At 37.7% G+C, this 13,418-nt stretch overlaps 2 protein-coding genes across 2 annotated transcripts; both read right to left on the bottom strand.

Annotated features, from left to right (window-relative positions):
- Positions 1-7,989: 7,989 nt before the first annotated feature.
- Positions 7,990-9,999, bottom strand: LOC307253593 (taste receptor type 1 member 1-like; the record flags this gene model as incomplete). Its single annotated transcript, XM_080031702.1, has 3 exons — positions 7,990-8,918; positions 9,485-9,605; positions 9,982-9,999. The coding sequence occupies 3 exons, from the start codon at positions 9,997-9,999 to the stop codon at positions 7,990-7,992; spliced, it is 1,068 nt and encodes a 355-aa protein (XP_079887828.1).
- A 16-nt stretch (positions 10,000-10,015) lies between these two features.
- LOC307253594 (taste receptor type 1 member 1-like) lies at positions 10,016-11,419 on the bottom strand (the record flags this gene model as incomplete). Its single annotated transcript, XM_080031703.1, has 4 exons — positions 11,351-11,419; positions 10,511-11,224; positions 10,187-10,301; positions 10,016-10,023 (listed from the first exon to the last, which is right to left on the bottom strand). The coding sequence occupies exons 1-4, from the start codon at positions 11,369-11,371 to the stop codon at positions 10,016-10,018; spliced, it is 858 nt and encodes a 285-aa protein (XP_079887829.1). The 5' UTR covers positions 11,372-11,419.
- Positions 11,420-13,418: the final 1,999 nt, after the last annotated feature.

The raw sequence follows: 13,418 nt of genomic DNA on the forward strand, positions 1-13,418 counted from the left end.
ACATAATATGATGTTGATATCAAACACACAAACTGAAAAAAAAAAAACTAAAAAAAAAAATTGGGGGGGGCCCTCCTGGCAGTCGGGACCCTAAGCAACCGCCCATTTCACTTATGCCTCGGGCCGGCTCTGCTGACCAGTGACCACTATAAGCGGGTGGGTAACTTGGAGGCAGGCTGTCCTGCCCACCCAATAATACTATTAGAAGCAATGCATGGTAATTGTATATTCTTTAGTATTAATTAATTGTCTGAATTTTATTTGACATTTTCTTGGACAGGGAATGAATAGGTCCGTCCGACAGTGGGTCTGGACTTCCACCTAAAAAATAAAAAATAAATAAAAATAAAAAAATTATTTAGTTTTTTTTGATTGGGTGGGCACAGCCCACATTTGGGTGGGCACGGCCCACCCTGGCCCTTGGCTACCGCCGGCCCTGGAGCCCAATAGCTTTTGTGTGTGTGTGTGCGTGCGTATGCGTGTGCGTGTGTGAGAGTCAGTGTGAAACTGTAAGCATGCACTGATAATTTCAGGGGTGAAAAGGGCATCTTTTCAACAATGTGTTTCATGTGTGGTGCTTGAGTAAAACATGGCCTTCTGCCTTTGATGTACTCAAAAACAAAAAGGAAAACAACAGTTAGTGTGTTTATGCACCTGGCTGCTTTCACAGCCAAAGTTAAGCAGGGGAATCTGATATTGAATTTTCACTCAATACCTCCACTACTGTGAGTGCCATTTCCTCGGACAGTGAAGACGAGACAGAGGTTCCTGTCCATCCTAACGTTGAGTGGACAACGAAGAACGGGCAAGTCTGGTCTCCATCTCATGCCAATACCTTCCGCTACATTCCCGCACCCACCGGCATGATTCCAGGCCCTACACGTATGCAATATCAAGGATCGACGATATAGCATCGTCATTTGACCTTTTCATCACTCCTGAAATGATCCAGCTGATTGTGGGAATGACCAACTTACAAGGGAGGCGTACAGTGTCAGGATGGAGTGATGCAGATGACCAAGAGATTTGAGCATACATGGGACTACTCATCCTAGAGACAGCTTATCCTCTTTGTGGTTAGCAGGACTTGTGAGTCGATCGTCAAAGCGGAGGCTGGCACTTAGCATTTAAAATCGTTTGTGGGACATGGTGGCCCTGAAAACTGGTCTCCCACTCTGGTCATCCCACAGGCTGCGGGTGGATTCCCCTCTCGACCGATACACACCTGCTAGGATGAGTAATCCCATGTATGCTCAAATCTCTTGGTCATCTGCATCACTCCATCCTGACACTGTACGCCTCCCTTGAAAGTTGGTCATTCCCACAATCAGTTGTTTAAAAGATTTATGCAAAAAAAGCCGAAAAAAATATTGATGTATGATGATTTAATAGCACTTTTTGTGACTGTGGACATTTTTGTCTCGAAGGTGGTGAGAGGGTGCTTTATGTTACATCTGGCACTACATACAAAATACTAATGCAATCAAATCAAATTGGTTGCTAATCTTTGACATATCCCATACTCTAATCACCACTAATGCCACATCCCCCTAATATTTATTATATGGAAAATAATACATTTTTTGTGTTTTTTGGTATAAAATATTGAAATAATTTTAATGCTTAAACTGGCATTTAAAGGGTTAAAATCCTGAAAATGATTGACTGTTTGGTAGTTTTGAGCCGGTGAGAAGTTGTTTAAGAGATTTATGCAAAAAAAAATCTGAAAAAAATATTGATGTATGATGATTTAATAGCACTTTTTGTGAGTGTGGAAATTTTTTGCTCGAAGGTGGTGAGTTTATAGTAAATTCGAAGGGGGCACAAGGGTTAAACTAAGGTGACAAACATACCATGAAATCCTCTCTCTTTCCTATAACATTTGCTTTTTTTCATACTTTACTTCCTATCAGCCTGATTTCAACATTAAATACATGATATGCTCATAACTACTACTTTAATTGAGTGAAGCATGGACTGGAAAAAAATACCAAATACTTTTTTAGACCAGAACAATATTTCAAATGTAACATAAAGGAACCAATATTTCGTGCTCTAGGATCAAATGGTATACCATATAGAATAGCGCCAAAAATGCGCCAGTTGAAATGTTTGAACAGGATTGGAATTGAAGGTGTGTCAGACCACTAATCTGGACAAGGGCTGATGGATGCTTCATAAAAAAAGGTTAACCTGGTATCTTGTTAATGGTAATAAGATCCTAATGCATCCTCTTACAAATGAGCTCTGCATGACCTAATATTTGGCCACACAGATAATTTGAATGGACATAATTTGCAATCACTCTGTGCATGACATTTGGTAGATGGCCAGGCCATGAGCCAGACACTCACCAAAATTTGAATCCAGGTCGGAACTCTTCATTCTTCTTGGTAGGAAGAAATGGGCCCCTCATTTGCAGGAGAGATATGGTTGTAGGGTGATGCAGCGGTTGATATTCATGAGGTGGGTAAACTACAATTTTGGTTCTTGGCAGTATTGCTATGAAATGCTTGAACTTTCAGTTGCTAATCACTAATGTGGCTGGCACAGTTTGTTACCTTGTATTTAGATTTAGTTAGTTGAGGGTTAGTTAGTTTTACTTCCTAAATGTTTCCATCATAAAATTACACACGGCCAACTGAACTATATCTTGTTGCTCAAACTGAAAGCAAATAATAACAGAGGCAGGTGTCAGCTTCTATGCATGGACAAAAACTATAAGCTTTTCCATTACCCGGATGGCACATTTGATTGAGAGAACTTATGTTTCATGTTATGTTTTAATTTTAATGAAACAAAACTAAATAAAAACATTGTTGCTAAAGAGGCATGGGTAAAAAGTAATTCACTTAATGAATTGCAGGATTTATGCAATTTGAAAATATATATGATGATATGTTCCAGTATGCTAGTAGTAAAATAGAGATTTTAATAGGGCAACCCATATCAGGGGTGTACAGATGTTCTCTCTCTTAAAAAATAAATAATCATTTTATATTTACAATTTTTCTTTCAGAGACAAAGACTCACTGATACAGGCACTAAGAAAACAAATTGTATAATAGGGTAAGGTAACCTTTAGAACTCCAGGGTAATGAGTTAAAATCTTAAATGTACTGTGTCTCTGAACAAGGTGCCCACGCATACCCAAAACTATGAATCAACAACTGCACATAAATCTGGCACACTCATTTAATTTAAATAAATAAATAAAAGAAAACTTCAGTTACACAAAGATATTCAAAGTGTGTATTCTGGGATGAAGACAGCGTCACAGTAAAGTAATGCCTTTATGTAGTGACATTGGTGTCAAAGCAACCTCTGTTGAACAGAAAGGAAGACACACACACATTCCATTTTATGTCTTTATTGAATCAATATAACTGGTACATGATCACTGTACATGAAAATACCAAAATGATTGCAGGACTTAACATAAAAAAAACTATATGTGGATTATCACTGAAAGCCTACATAGGATCTATCTGTTGGCCTATAAGTCTTAATGCACATGTCAGTTGCATTATCTGTGTCAAGTTATGCAAGTGCAAGGAAACATCTTATTACAATAGTTCCTTCTCTTGTGTAAGTATTTGTGACCTGCTATTATTCACGTATGATGAATTCAGCATTTTAGACATTGAAACATTTCAATTACTGAGTGGAGATGATATACTTGTATAGCAAGGACAGAATGGTCTGGCATGTGGGTAATTTAACTGTATCATAAACTACCATTTGAAAATTGCCTTTATTTATAATTGCCATGGTAATATGGACTGAAACCTTTTAAGTTAATATCTGCCCCTCTTCAATAAAACCTGTACAATTAGGCAATATCATCAAACAAGTGTAAATCGTAAAGCTTATGGCTCGGTGGACTGTACGTAGGCATAGTCCTTAATCACAGTATGTTGATGCTAAGCTAGCTATATTATAGATACATATATTTGAATATACTCTATAATTTATAACTTGACAAATAGCCAGTCAGTCAGAAAGGCCAAATGCCACAACTCTAAATACTATAAGAAATTCAACCACAAACTTATATCGATGCAACAGATTCTGATTACAGAGGAAATACGAAGATTGGGTTTAGGTAAAAAAATAAATGCATTCTTTTAGAAAGTCACAGTAGAACTCAACTCAACTCTTATGGGCAGCATTTGCCTTTAGGCCTACTGCCTGTGCCATTAGCCAGCTCTGAATAATGATGGGTCAAGATAAAAAGTGAAGGGGAAAAGGAGAAGTTAAAGCAATTCATCCTTTTCAGGACATGTGTTTTTCTTTTATTCAAATATCATGGCGAGGGATTTAATTGTTGTTGAGACAATTCTCTTAAAATCATAAAATGTCAATGGTGACACTAGACCAAAAGTCAGAAAGTTACTAAATGGATTCATCTTTAGGGAACGATAAATGTCTGTACAAAATTCTTTACCAAACCATCAAATACATGATTATATATTTCACACAGACTTAGTGAAAACTGTGACCCCCTGTTGGCACTCAAAGAAAAGTAAGAGAGTCACAAGGGCCAGAAGAATGCCTCTCATGAGTGTCATGCATAGGCTATTTCTTTTCATGACAATCATAGACGTTGCTGATACATTTCAATCTGAATCAAAGCAGTGGAAAAAACAACCCCTCGAAAGATTAACCAACAGGCAGACATTGCGATCCATAGTGCCAAATTTTTTTTATGGCTGCTCAGATTTTTTGCAATACTTGCACCACAGTTATATGGGTGGCAATGTCTGCCTGGTTGTACAAAATTCATTGTGCCCAGAGGATGAATCATAATAACTTTCGTGATCCCCAGACTTTTCCTCTAGCTCAATCAACAAGTCAAAGTTTTCGTTAACCAGTTAGATATCTCAACATCTGCTAGACTACTAAGAAACAATTGTGAACATTGGGGCAAAATTTAAATGTGTCTAATACTTTGGTTTATGACTAAATTACTATAATGATGTTTATATTAGCCCCTGCTGATATTTACCCCCTTAAATTTAGCATGTAACCATTGGCATTGTTAGCATGCTGACTTTAGCATTTAGCTAACACACTGACGTGCCGAATACAATTTCTCAGATCCGGTAGCATGGGTGTAGGTTCTTAAATGACTATGTACTGTTTTTAGAACATCTTCTCGAAAAAGCCAAATTAATTAAAAATATTGAAGGATCTGTTCTTCTGGGGCCGTATTCACAAAGCATTTTATCTTAGCGCTAAGAGTACTCCTAAGGAGCACTAAAAGTTCTTAGTAAGGAGTAATTTCTTAAAACCTATTCACAAAGCTGATAAGACCAACTTTTACTAAGGAATGGGAGGGACTCCTTAGCTAAGACTAGAGGGCGGTGTTGACCCTGTTGCTATGGATGATGTCATGTTCATACCTTCTATGCCCACAGTGATTGGCTGAGAGGGAATGAGAGCTAAGAGTGAATTTATGATGGAAACACTGTGGGAGATATCCATATCGTGTCGCTGTATTAAAGTAAAGAGTTTTTATATACAATTAATGACAAGTGACACTGATTTAACATGAAACCAAGATACTGCAGGGTTTCCCACACATTTGTTCACAATTAACCTACAATAGCGCCACATAGGTCTATTCATTTTAAATTTTACAATGATTTGAATCGGAAAAATATCCTCATTGAACAGCTGCACGCCATGCACTCTCACTGTATTTCTCTCAATGGCGGACTATGCAGCAATAGTCAGACAGCGACAAACCAGGAAATTCACAATTTAGAAACAACAGCCGGCGAAATCGTAAAGTACATGCGGAAGGAAAAAGGCGAGACGCGCAACTATACAGTAGCGGATCTGTGGAACGGAGGAGATGCTGCGAAGCGCCACATATAGGCCTACTCTAGTAGGAAATTAAACCCAAACGTGACACCAACAGTAAATTTCAGTGCATCATAAACCCAAAGCAACTGGAGGAAAATTAACTTAATAAATATTTTTTTATAACAATATAATAAATATAAATGTGTCTATACTTTCTAAATATAGCTTTACTAAGATCATTAAACCCTTACAGCTATTAAAGGTACCTATTATAAAGCTCACTAGCATTAAATCTCTCCAAAACACCATCAAATGGTTGTATGTGATTTACTCTTAGTGACTTGGGAGTCCTCTCGAGGACTCTTAGCTTTTCATAGATTTAGGAGCTAGTTTTAGCGCTGAAATGCTTTGTGAATTACACTTATCTTAAAAAGTTAGGAGTCCTAAAATTAGGAGTAAAACGCCCCTTATTTTTAAGAGTTACTCCTAAATCAGCACATTAGGACCTACTCTTAGCCTTAAAATGTTTTGTGAATACGGCCCCTGATGGCCAGAAAGATGATGATGGTGACTTTGTCATTGTGAGCTTTGCAGGTAAAACCATTAGATCTGCTAGGCCTTGTTTAAGAAAATTGTCCTTCAATCTTTGTAAAATATTTACTTTATTTACTTTAAATAAACCTTAAATAACTGATTGTCTTAAGGATTTGTCTTGCATTACAGTTTATGAGATATATATATCAATGGCGCAATTTACCCCATGGTATTCTCTCTTGTGGCACAACTTACACCACACTGTGCCACAAGACAACTTTTTTTCCGAAAGCTATATTTCTTAAACAGTTTATTCCAGATCCAAAGTTTTTACTGCCAGGGATGCACAACATCCTGAAATATATGTACATATTTGAGTTAGAGACATAACTGTCAAGGCCTCACTTTAAAATCACTTTGAGTAAAAAGTGGCACAACTTAGGCCACTCTCCCCTAAGATGGATATTATGTTACATTATGAATAGTTGTATAAGTAAGTTGCATAATAGGTTTAGATGAGGTGGACTAATAGTAGCAGAAGATTACTGGGGCGACCCATTTCAGAGGGATACAGCTTTCTCTCTCTTGGATTGACGTGAAATTAAATAATTCAAAAACAGTGCAACAAGAATCTCTCGCAGTAAGACTTTAAACTAAGAAATAATCACATTGTATTTCCAAAAATGTGTTCAGATACAAAAACTCACTGAAATATGAACTGAGAAAAAACAGTATAGTAGGGCTAAGTCTCCTTCATTTAGTACTCCAGGGTATTTAACCTTACATATATGTCTGAACAAGGTTGTGCACACAAACTACCAAAAATCTGAATCAATTGCACACATATCCTGTAAACTATTTATATCTCAATATAAAAATGTACAGAAGTAAGTTCAAAGTGTGTCTGTAGCCTAGCATGTGGACAGCATCACAGTGAAGTATAGTGCCTTAATGTGAAATGTGACAATGGTGTCATAGCAACCTCTGTTGAACAGAAAGGAAAACACACACATTCCATTTTATATCTTTTTTGAATCATTATTACTGTTATGTTATATGACCTATAAATGTAAATACCCAAATGTATTGCAGGACTAAATATAATAATATTTAACATAATAATATTTAATGTCTGTTTTTTATTGAGCATGCATAGATATTTGCTTTAGTCTTTGATCCGTATGTCAGTTACATTCTCTTTGCAAGGATACATGTTATCAGGACAGTTCTTTCTCTTGTATATGTACACTTGTGAGCTGGTTGTATTCGCGAATGATGAGTTCAGCATTTTAGACCTTAAGGTTTACAATAACTGAGTGGAGACATCTTTTCCTTGCCAAGCTGTGGATGATGATATTCTTGTATAGCAAGACAGAACACTGTAGCATGTAGGCATATAAAACTGTCAACAAGTCAGGTGCACTTGGCAAGTTCAAGACTTGGATATAACAACATGAAATACTCCCACGGATTCTGGGGTCAGTGAAGAGAAATTAAAGTAGCAACAATTCATCCTTTTCTGGACATCTGTGTTTTTACCAAATCTTATGGCTAGCAATTTGACTCTGGTTGAGACATTTCTCTTAAAACCATAACATTTCAATGATGGCACTAGGGAAAAAGTCTCATAGTAATTGGAAGCTGCTACTGACTTATTGTTTTGCTATAATTCTGAATGAGTCCTTGGAAGTACTGCTGTGTGTTTTTGTACGATTGGAAAACTATGATGTAGCATTTGGGGAGGAAATACCACACAACAAAAGAGTAGAGACTGGAAAGTACTGCCAGAGCGTTAAGAGTTTGGATGTACTTGCCACGGTAGAGCACAGACACTGTGGCAAAGATGATCCAGGTAAGGATCAGCAGGAGGAGACAGAAGGTTATTGCTTTGGCCTCATTGTAATTTTTTGGGAGGTCTTTTCCCATGTAGGAGAAAATAAAGCAAAGTGAGCACAGAGATAAGAGTACAATCAGGGAAGCAGCGGATACGTTAAGATTCATTTCACAACCAAGAATGATTTTGTCTGGGTACCAAACAGTTTCATTGTACAGTTCAGGGGGGGCAAAACAATAGCTAAAAAGAAGTAAGATTGACTGAGTAACAAATGCCACAGTGATGACCAGCCATTGGCCATGATATTTCATCCACCAACTGTGGACCTTGGGGAACTTGGCAGCCATTTTGAAAATGCAAACAATTTGAAAAGAGCGCACAACAAAGCATGCTAGACAAACAGTGTAGAACAAGAGAAACGGCAAGAACCTCATGATACAGAATGACATTGTTGGCTTACCAAAGTGAAAGAACACACTTAGACTACACAGACTGAGGCAGCCTAAAATTAGGAAGCACATTGGTCCCCCAGCAGATCTGACAACAGGTGTGTTGTAGTTGATGGCAAAGAGAACAGACATGGCTAGTGTGAGAGCCATCAAGGCACAGGCCCCCAACATGATCAGTATGGCTCCACTGTCTGTGAACGGGATGTACTCCACCAGCCGCAGATTACATGAGGTACTTCCTGCTGCAGACCATTCTGCCTCTTGACAGTCGATGCACTTGTAGGGGTCCTCTGTTTTACACAATGGAAAAACAGATTGCCAATAAGGTTAATTTTTGAAATAATGTCATGCAGCTGAGGAAGCACTGTACTGTACAGTGTTTATGTTTTCTACTTTATGTTCTACTGAGACCATGTAAGGATTCTGTGTTTTGCTTGAGAGGGACAGAATGTTAATAAATTGGCATCTGAAAATGTCTTTGTGGGGAAAACTTACTTTTGTTATTTATTGGGACAAACAAACATCATTTATTTTGTCAAGACAAGAATGTATTCCATGATGAAAGGAAATTGTCCATGTAAAGAGAGATCAGTTTAGGGAACAATTTTCGAGTTTTATCTGTAACACCGTATGTTCTCATAGGATGAGTTTTTTACTTCATGCAAATGCCAAACCTAACCGTTTTAAAGGTTTACAGTGTGTTATTATCTAATACGTAATTGCAGCAATTGCTCCAGTTTAATTGTGCAGTGGCCAACATGAAATGACTGGACAAGTCTAAAATGAGCTTAGCTGTAGGCCAGAATGGTAGCACTTATTTTACAGTGTTTTCTTTCTCTCGTGTATAATACTCTACCTGTGCTGTTGACATAAGTTCCACTTGAACAGATTTCACAAGTGAAGCAGCATTTGTGGTTTCCATCATAATTCTTTTGGAAACCTGTAGTACATTCTGGGGAACATAATGAAGTAGGAACCTGTACAAGAAAATTGTTTAGAAGAAAAGTAAATTAAGTTGGAGTAAAGAGAATGCTGTAAGTGGTGGAAGCAAGTGATTAGAGAAATATAAATAATTAGGTCTAAAGCCCAGTTCAGACCAAAGATTCGCCTTGCAACTGCTTGCGACGAGACGGTTTTAGAACGTCGCGGGGGATAAATCGCAGCAGTGTGAACTGCTCGTTGCAGCGCGTTGCAAGCCGTTGCAAGGCGTCGCAGAAGATTCAACATGTCAAATCGCAAGGTCCAGTTTTAGAACGTCTCAGCCGTCTCGTCGCAAGGAGTTGCAGTTGCAAGCAGTTGCAAGGCGAATCTTTGGTCTGAACTGGGTTTTAAATGCTTTAAAAAAATCTATACATGCTTGTTTTTGCACATGTGCGATGCCGCTGAACTAGATCGCTGCATTGGTGGGAAAACAAAGTATTTTTAAAAGAACTTATTATACATTTTTGATAGAAAAATATACTTACGTCTCCTTTCGCGAACCATCGAATTTGGCTGTTGTTAATGAAGAAATCAAATGATCGGTGAAAATTATAAAATCCAATCTCCTCTGTCTCACCCCTGGGGTTCCAGAAAAGTATTGAGTAGTGTCCATACTTAGGGTCACCATTCTCATCAAACTCAATACTCTGGTTTAAAAGTGTAAAGTTTGACTTCTTCAGCTCTGCTAGAACCTGATGTTGGTACACAAAGTTCAGATGATTATTAGTATTGATATTTGTTAACAAAGGTTTTGATAAAAAGGTTTTTGAAAATACTGTTCTCAAAAGAGGAACCCCTGATTGGTCACTTTCAAATAGGGTTGTGTGTAATACTGGTTGTCAGAAACATAATCACATGGTTACAATAAATTAAATGAATGCTCAAATAATAGTATATTTACCATGTGTGGGTAAACTTTAATGTTGCCATTACAACTGCCAGCTCCACATTGTAGGACATTGTGTAAGGCGTGAGCTGTAGCATATACAGCAGCATATACAGGGAAGGAGAAAGATGGGTCTGCATCAATGACATCTTTTGCACTCAGACTACTGCAGTTGCAAACTTGATTGCAAGTCAGGTTTTTTTCTGAAGTATTGCTTTTTGAAGAATTGATAAAATCACTGAAACCAGGTATTGGGATTTCTGGCAGAGCCACACCAAGTACAGTTCCGATATTTTCAATTCCTTTCTCCTTGGGAAGCCCCTTGTTTAGGGACCATGCATCTCCTGCTATCCACACCTTGTTTGTGACATTCAGTCGTATTGCTGACTTAATGAGAGCTTCAGCAGTCCATTCAACAGCAAAAACAATAATGATACGTATCCTCTGTGCCTCTATCTGTTTGAATATTTTGGAGTAATCTGTAAAAGGATCTAGGGCTTTGGTGTATGCCAGGCAGATGTTAGTGTCCTTTATGCTTTCTATGAATAATTGCAGTCCATCATTGCCGTAATCATCATCAATATTAAGGAAAGCAACCCAGCGCCAGTTGAAATGCTGCAGAATCTTAACAATCACTTTGATGGTGCCTCCATTGGGATACACTGTTCGTAAGAAAGATGGAAAATTCTGCTTTCTTGATAAGATGGAGCTGGTAGCTCCATAATTGACCTGTTTTAAAGAAATACAGACATTTTCAATATTTATAATGGCAATAAATATCACTTGATCGAACTGGTAAAATGTGTGGAAAAAAAGAAAGAAAAAAAGAAGAAAGACAGTAGTCCACACATTTACCATAGGAATTAGATCCACCATGAAGAGTGGTGCAACAGTCCGTGTTGCAGTGCTTAAAAAGGTGCCAAGTACAGCTATCACTTTGGACACATTACCCCATGGTTGGATCAAGCCATTGACTGAGATGAGGTGGAGAATGCCTGGGAAATTCCGTGTATCTGAGCAGTGGTCAAATATTTCATACCCAAGAGATACATTTGGCAGTAGGTTGGTTGAATTATTGATTTCCTCTACAGAGAATCTCATCAACTGAAACCTTTGATAACTTGAATGAAGAAATGTTTTACTGTGGACATAGAAAGGATGGAGAGAAAATAAAGAATGTTTAATTTTTCAAGTATTCCAGTTTCTTCTAAAAGAGGATTTCATGGAGTAAGGATTGAGGTCAATAAGGTATTGACCTCAATCAAGGTTATCATCTTAGCAATAAATAAAATTGCTTTGGGAAAAAGTGTGGTAGTAGCAAAAGCTATTGACCTGAAGTATTTAACATTAGTTTCAACGTCATAAGGTTTGTACTCACCTGGAGCAGTCACTTTTTGAAAAAAATATGCTACTATATAGAAATCTATATTGACTTGCAGTTTGAGGCAAAGCTATTCACTGTATAATAATGTACTATCTTACAATAGTTTCAACGTCATAATTTTCCACTCACCTGGAGCAGTCAGTGAATTCTGGTCTCTCCCAATAAACAGAGTCATTGGAATGATGAATATCAAACAGTCCACCGATCAAATAGTCTCCTTCCAGCTGAAACTCTGATGCTGAGACAGTGCATTGAGCCAAGGCACGCAAAAAAATTCCCAGTCGACAAAGAGAAGCAAGAAAAAGTGTCATCGTTGTAATTGTTTACCAACCTGATGTCAACTTCAATTTGACTGTCCCCTGCGTTTAGAAAGTTGGTAGACACTGGTGATGCTTAGGGTTAAGGGACAATTTCCATAAAATTGGGAGTGCATATCGATGCTATAAATAATCATTGGACAATACACAAATCGGTATGCAAATTTAAATTTGAACTGATCACAGGTCAACTCTGGAGCATCAGATTTTTTTACACGAAGGGTTTAAAAATGAGAAAGCAAGTTTATTATCAATCAATATCAATAAAATTATAATTCCAGTATTCCTGGAAATACACGTTTCCTTTTTATCCAAATAACCAAATCTTGTTTCTGTATACTGTTTGGCAGTATACTAGCCTGGCTCCGCCCGCCCGCCTACTTCCGGCCAAATTTCATTTTCCCTTCAGTAGTCAGTCACTTCTGTACAAATTAAATGAAGTACGATGGTCTGGTTGGACCAGGCTAGCAGTATACCACAGGTGTATTGAAAATAAATAAATAAAGGCTTTCGTGAAAGTTTGGGGAAGGCTAACAATTAAATTATTTGTTGAACATGTCTAGTAATAGAGGGCTATGTTCTATCACATTCAATGACAGCTTTTGGAGGAGATTTGAAGTCAATTTGGGTAACGATTTGGTCCAAGGCTCTTCCACCGGAATGTTGTTGCAGCATTTAGCTGGAGTTGTGTTGACAATGATTGATTTCTCTACAGTATTTTCTTAGGTACAACTTATTCAATGGTGAGTAAAACCAATACATGAAAAAAAAAATCTTGTTGAGACGGGTAGACATTGACAGATATAAAATGTATGAAATACCTTATTCCTTTCCAAAGAATCAGTTAAACTCTTTTGAATCTAGGGAATTTCATGGGAAATTCTGCCTGCAGTAAATGTTATTCTTGTAGCTTGCTGGCATTATGTTAAAATACTGGAGCGTAACAAGGGAACTGATTAATGCAGTAGGGTAACTTAATTGACAGAGGCTTTGGATGTAATGGTTAATATATGTCAGAAAAAAAGATAAATGGACCAGACAACACATTTTCTATTGCCCCCGGGTTGACGAAAAAAAGAGAGAGAAAGAGACCCAGGGCTATTCATAAAACATTCGGGGCTGTACTGTAGACGGGGACGCCCATGTTTTACGATGCCCATGCTAATTTCCACTACCCCCCAGAAAAACAAAACAAGATAAATAGCACGTAAAGAATGGGGGA

This window comes from Ammodytes marinus (assembly GCF_949987685.1).
Source record: "Ammodytes marinus genome assembly, chromosome: 7".
NCBI lineage: Eukaryota > Metazoa > Chordata > Actinopteri > Uranoscopiformes > Ammodytidae > Ammodytes > Ammodytes marinus.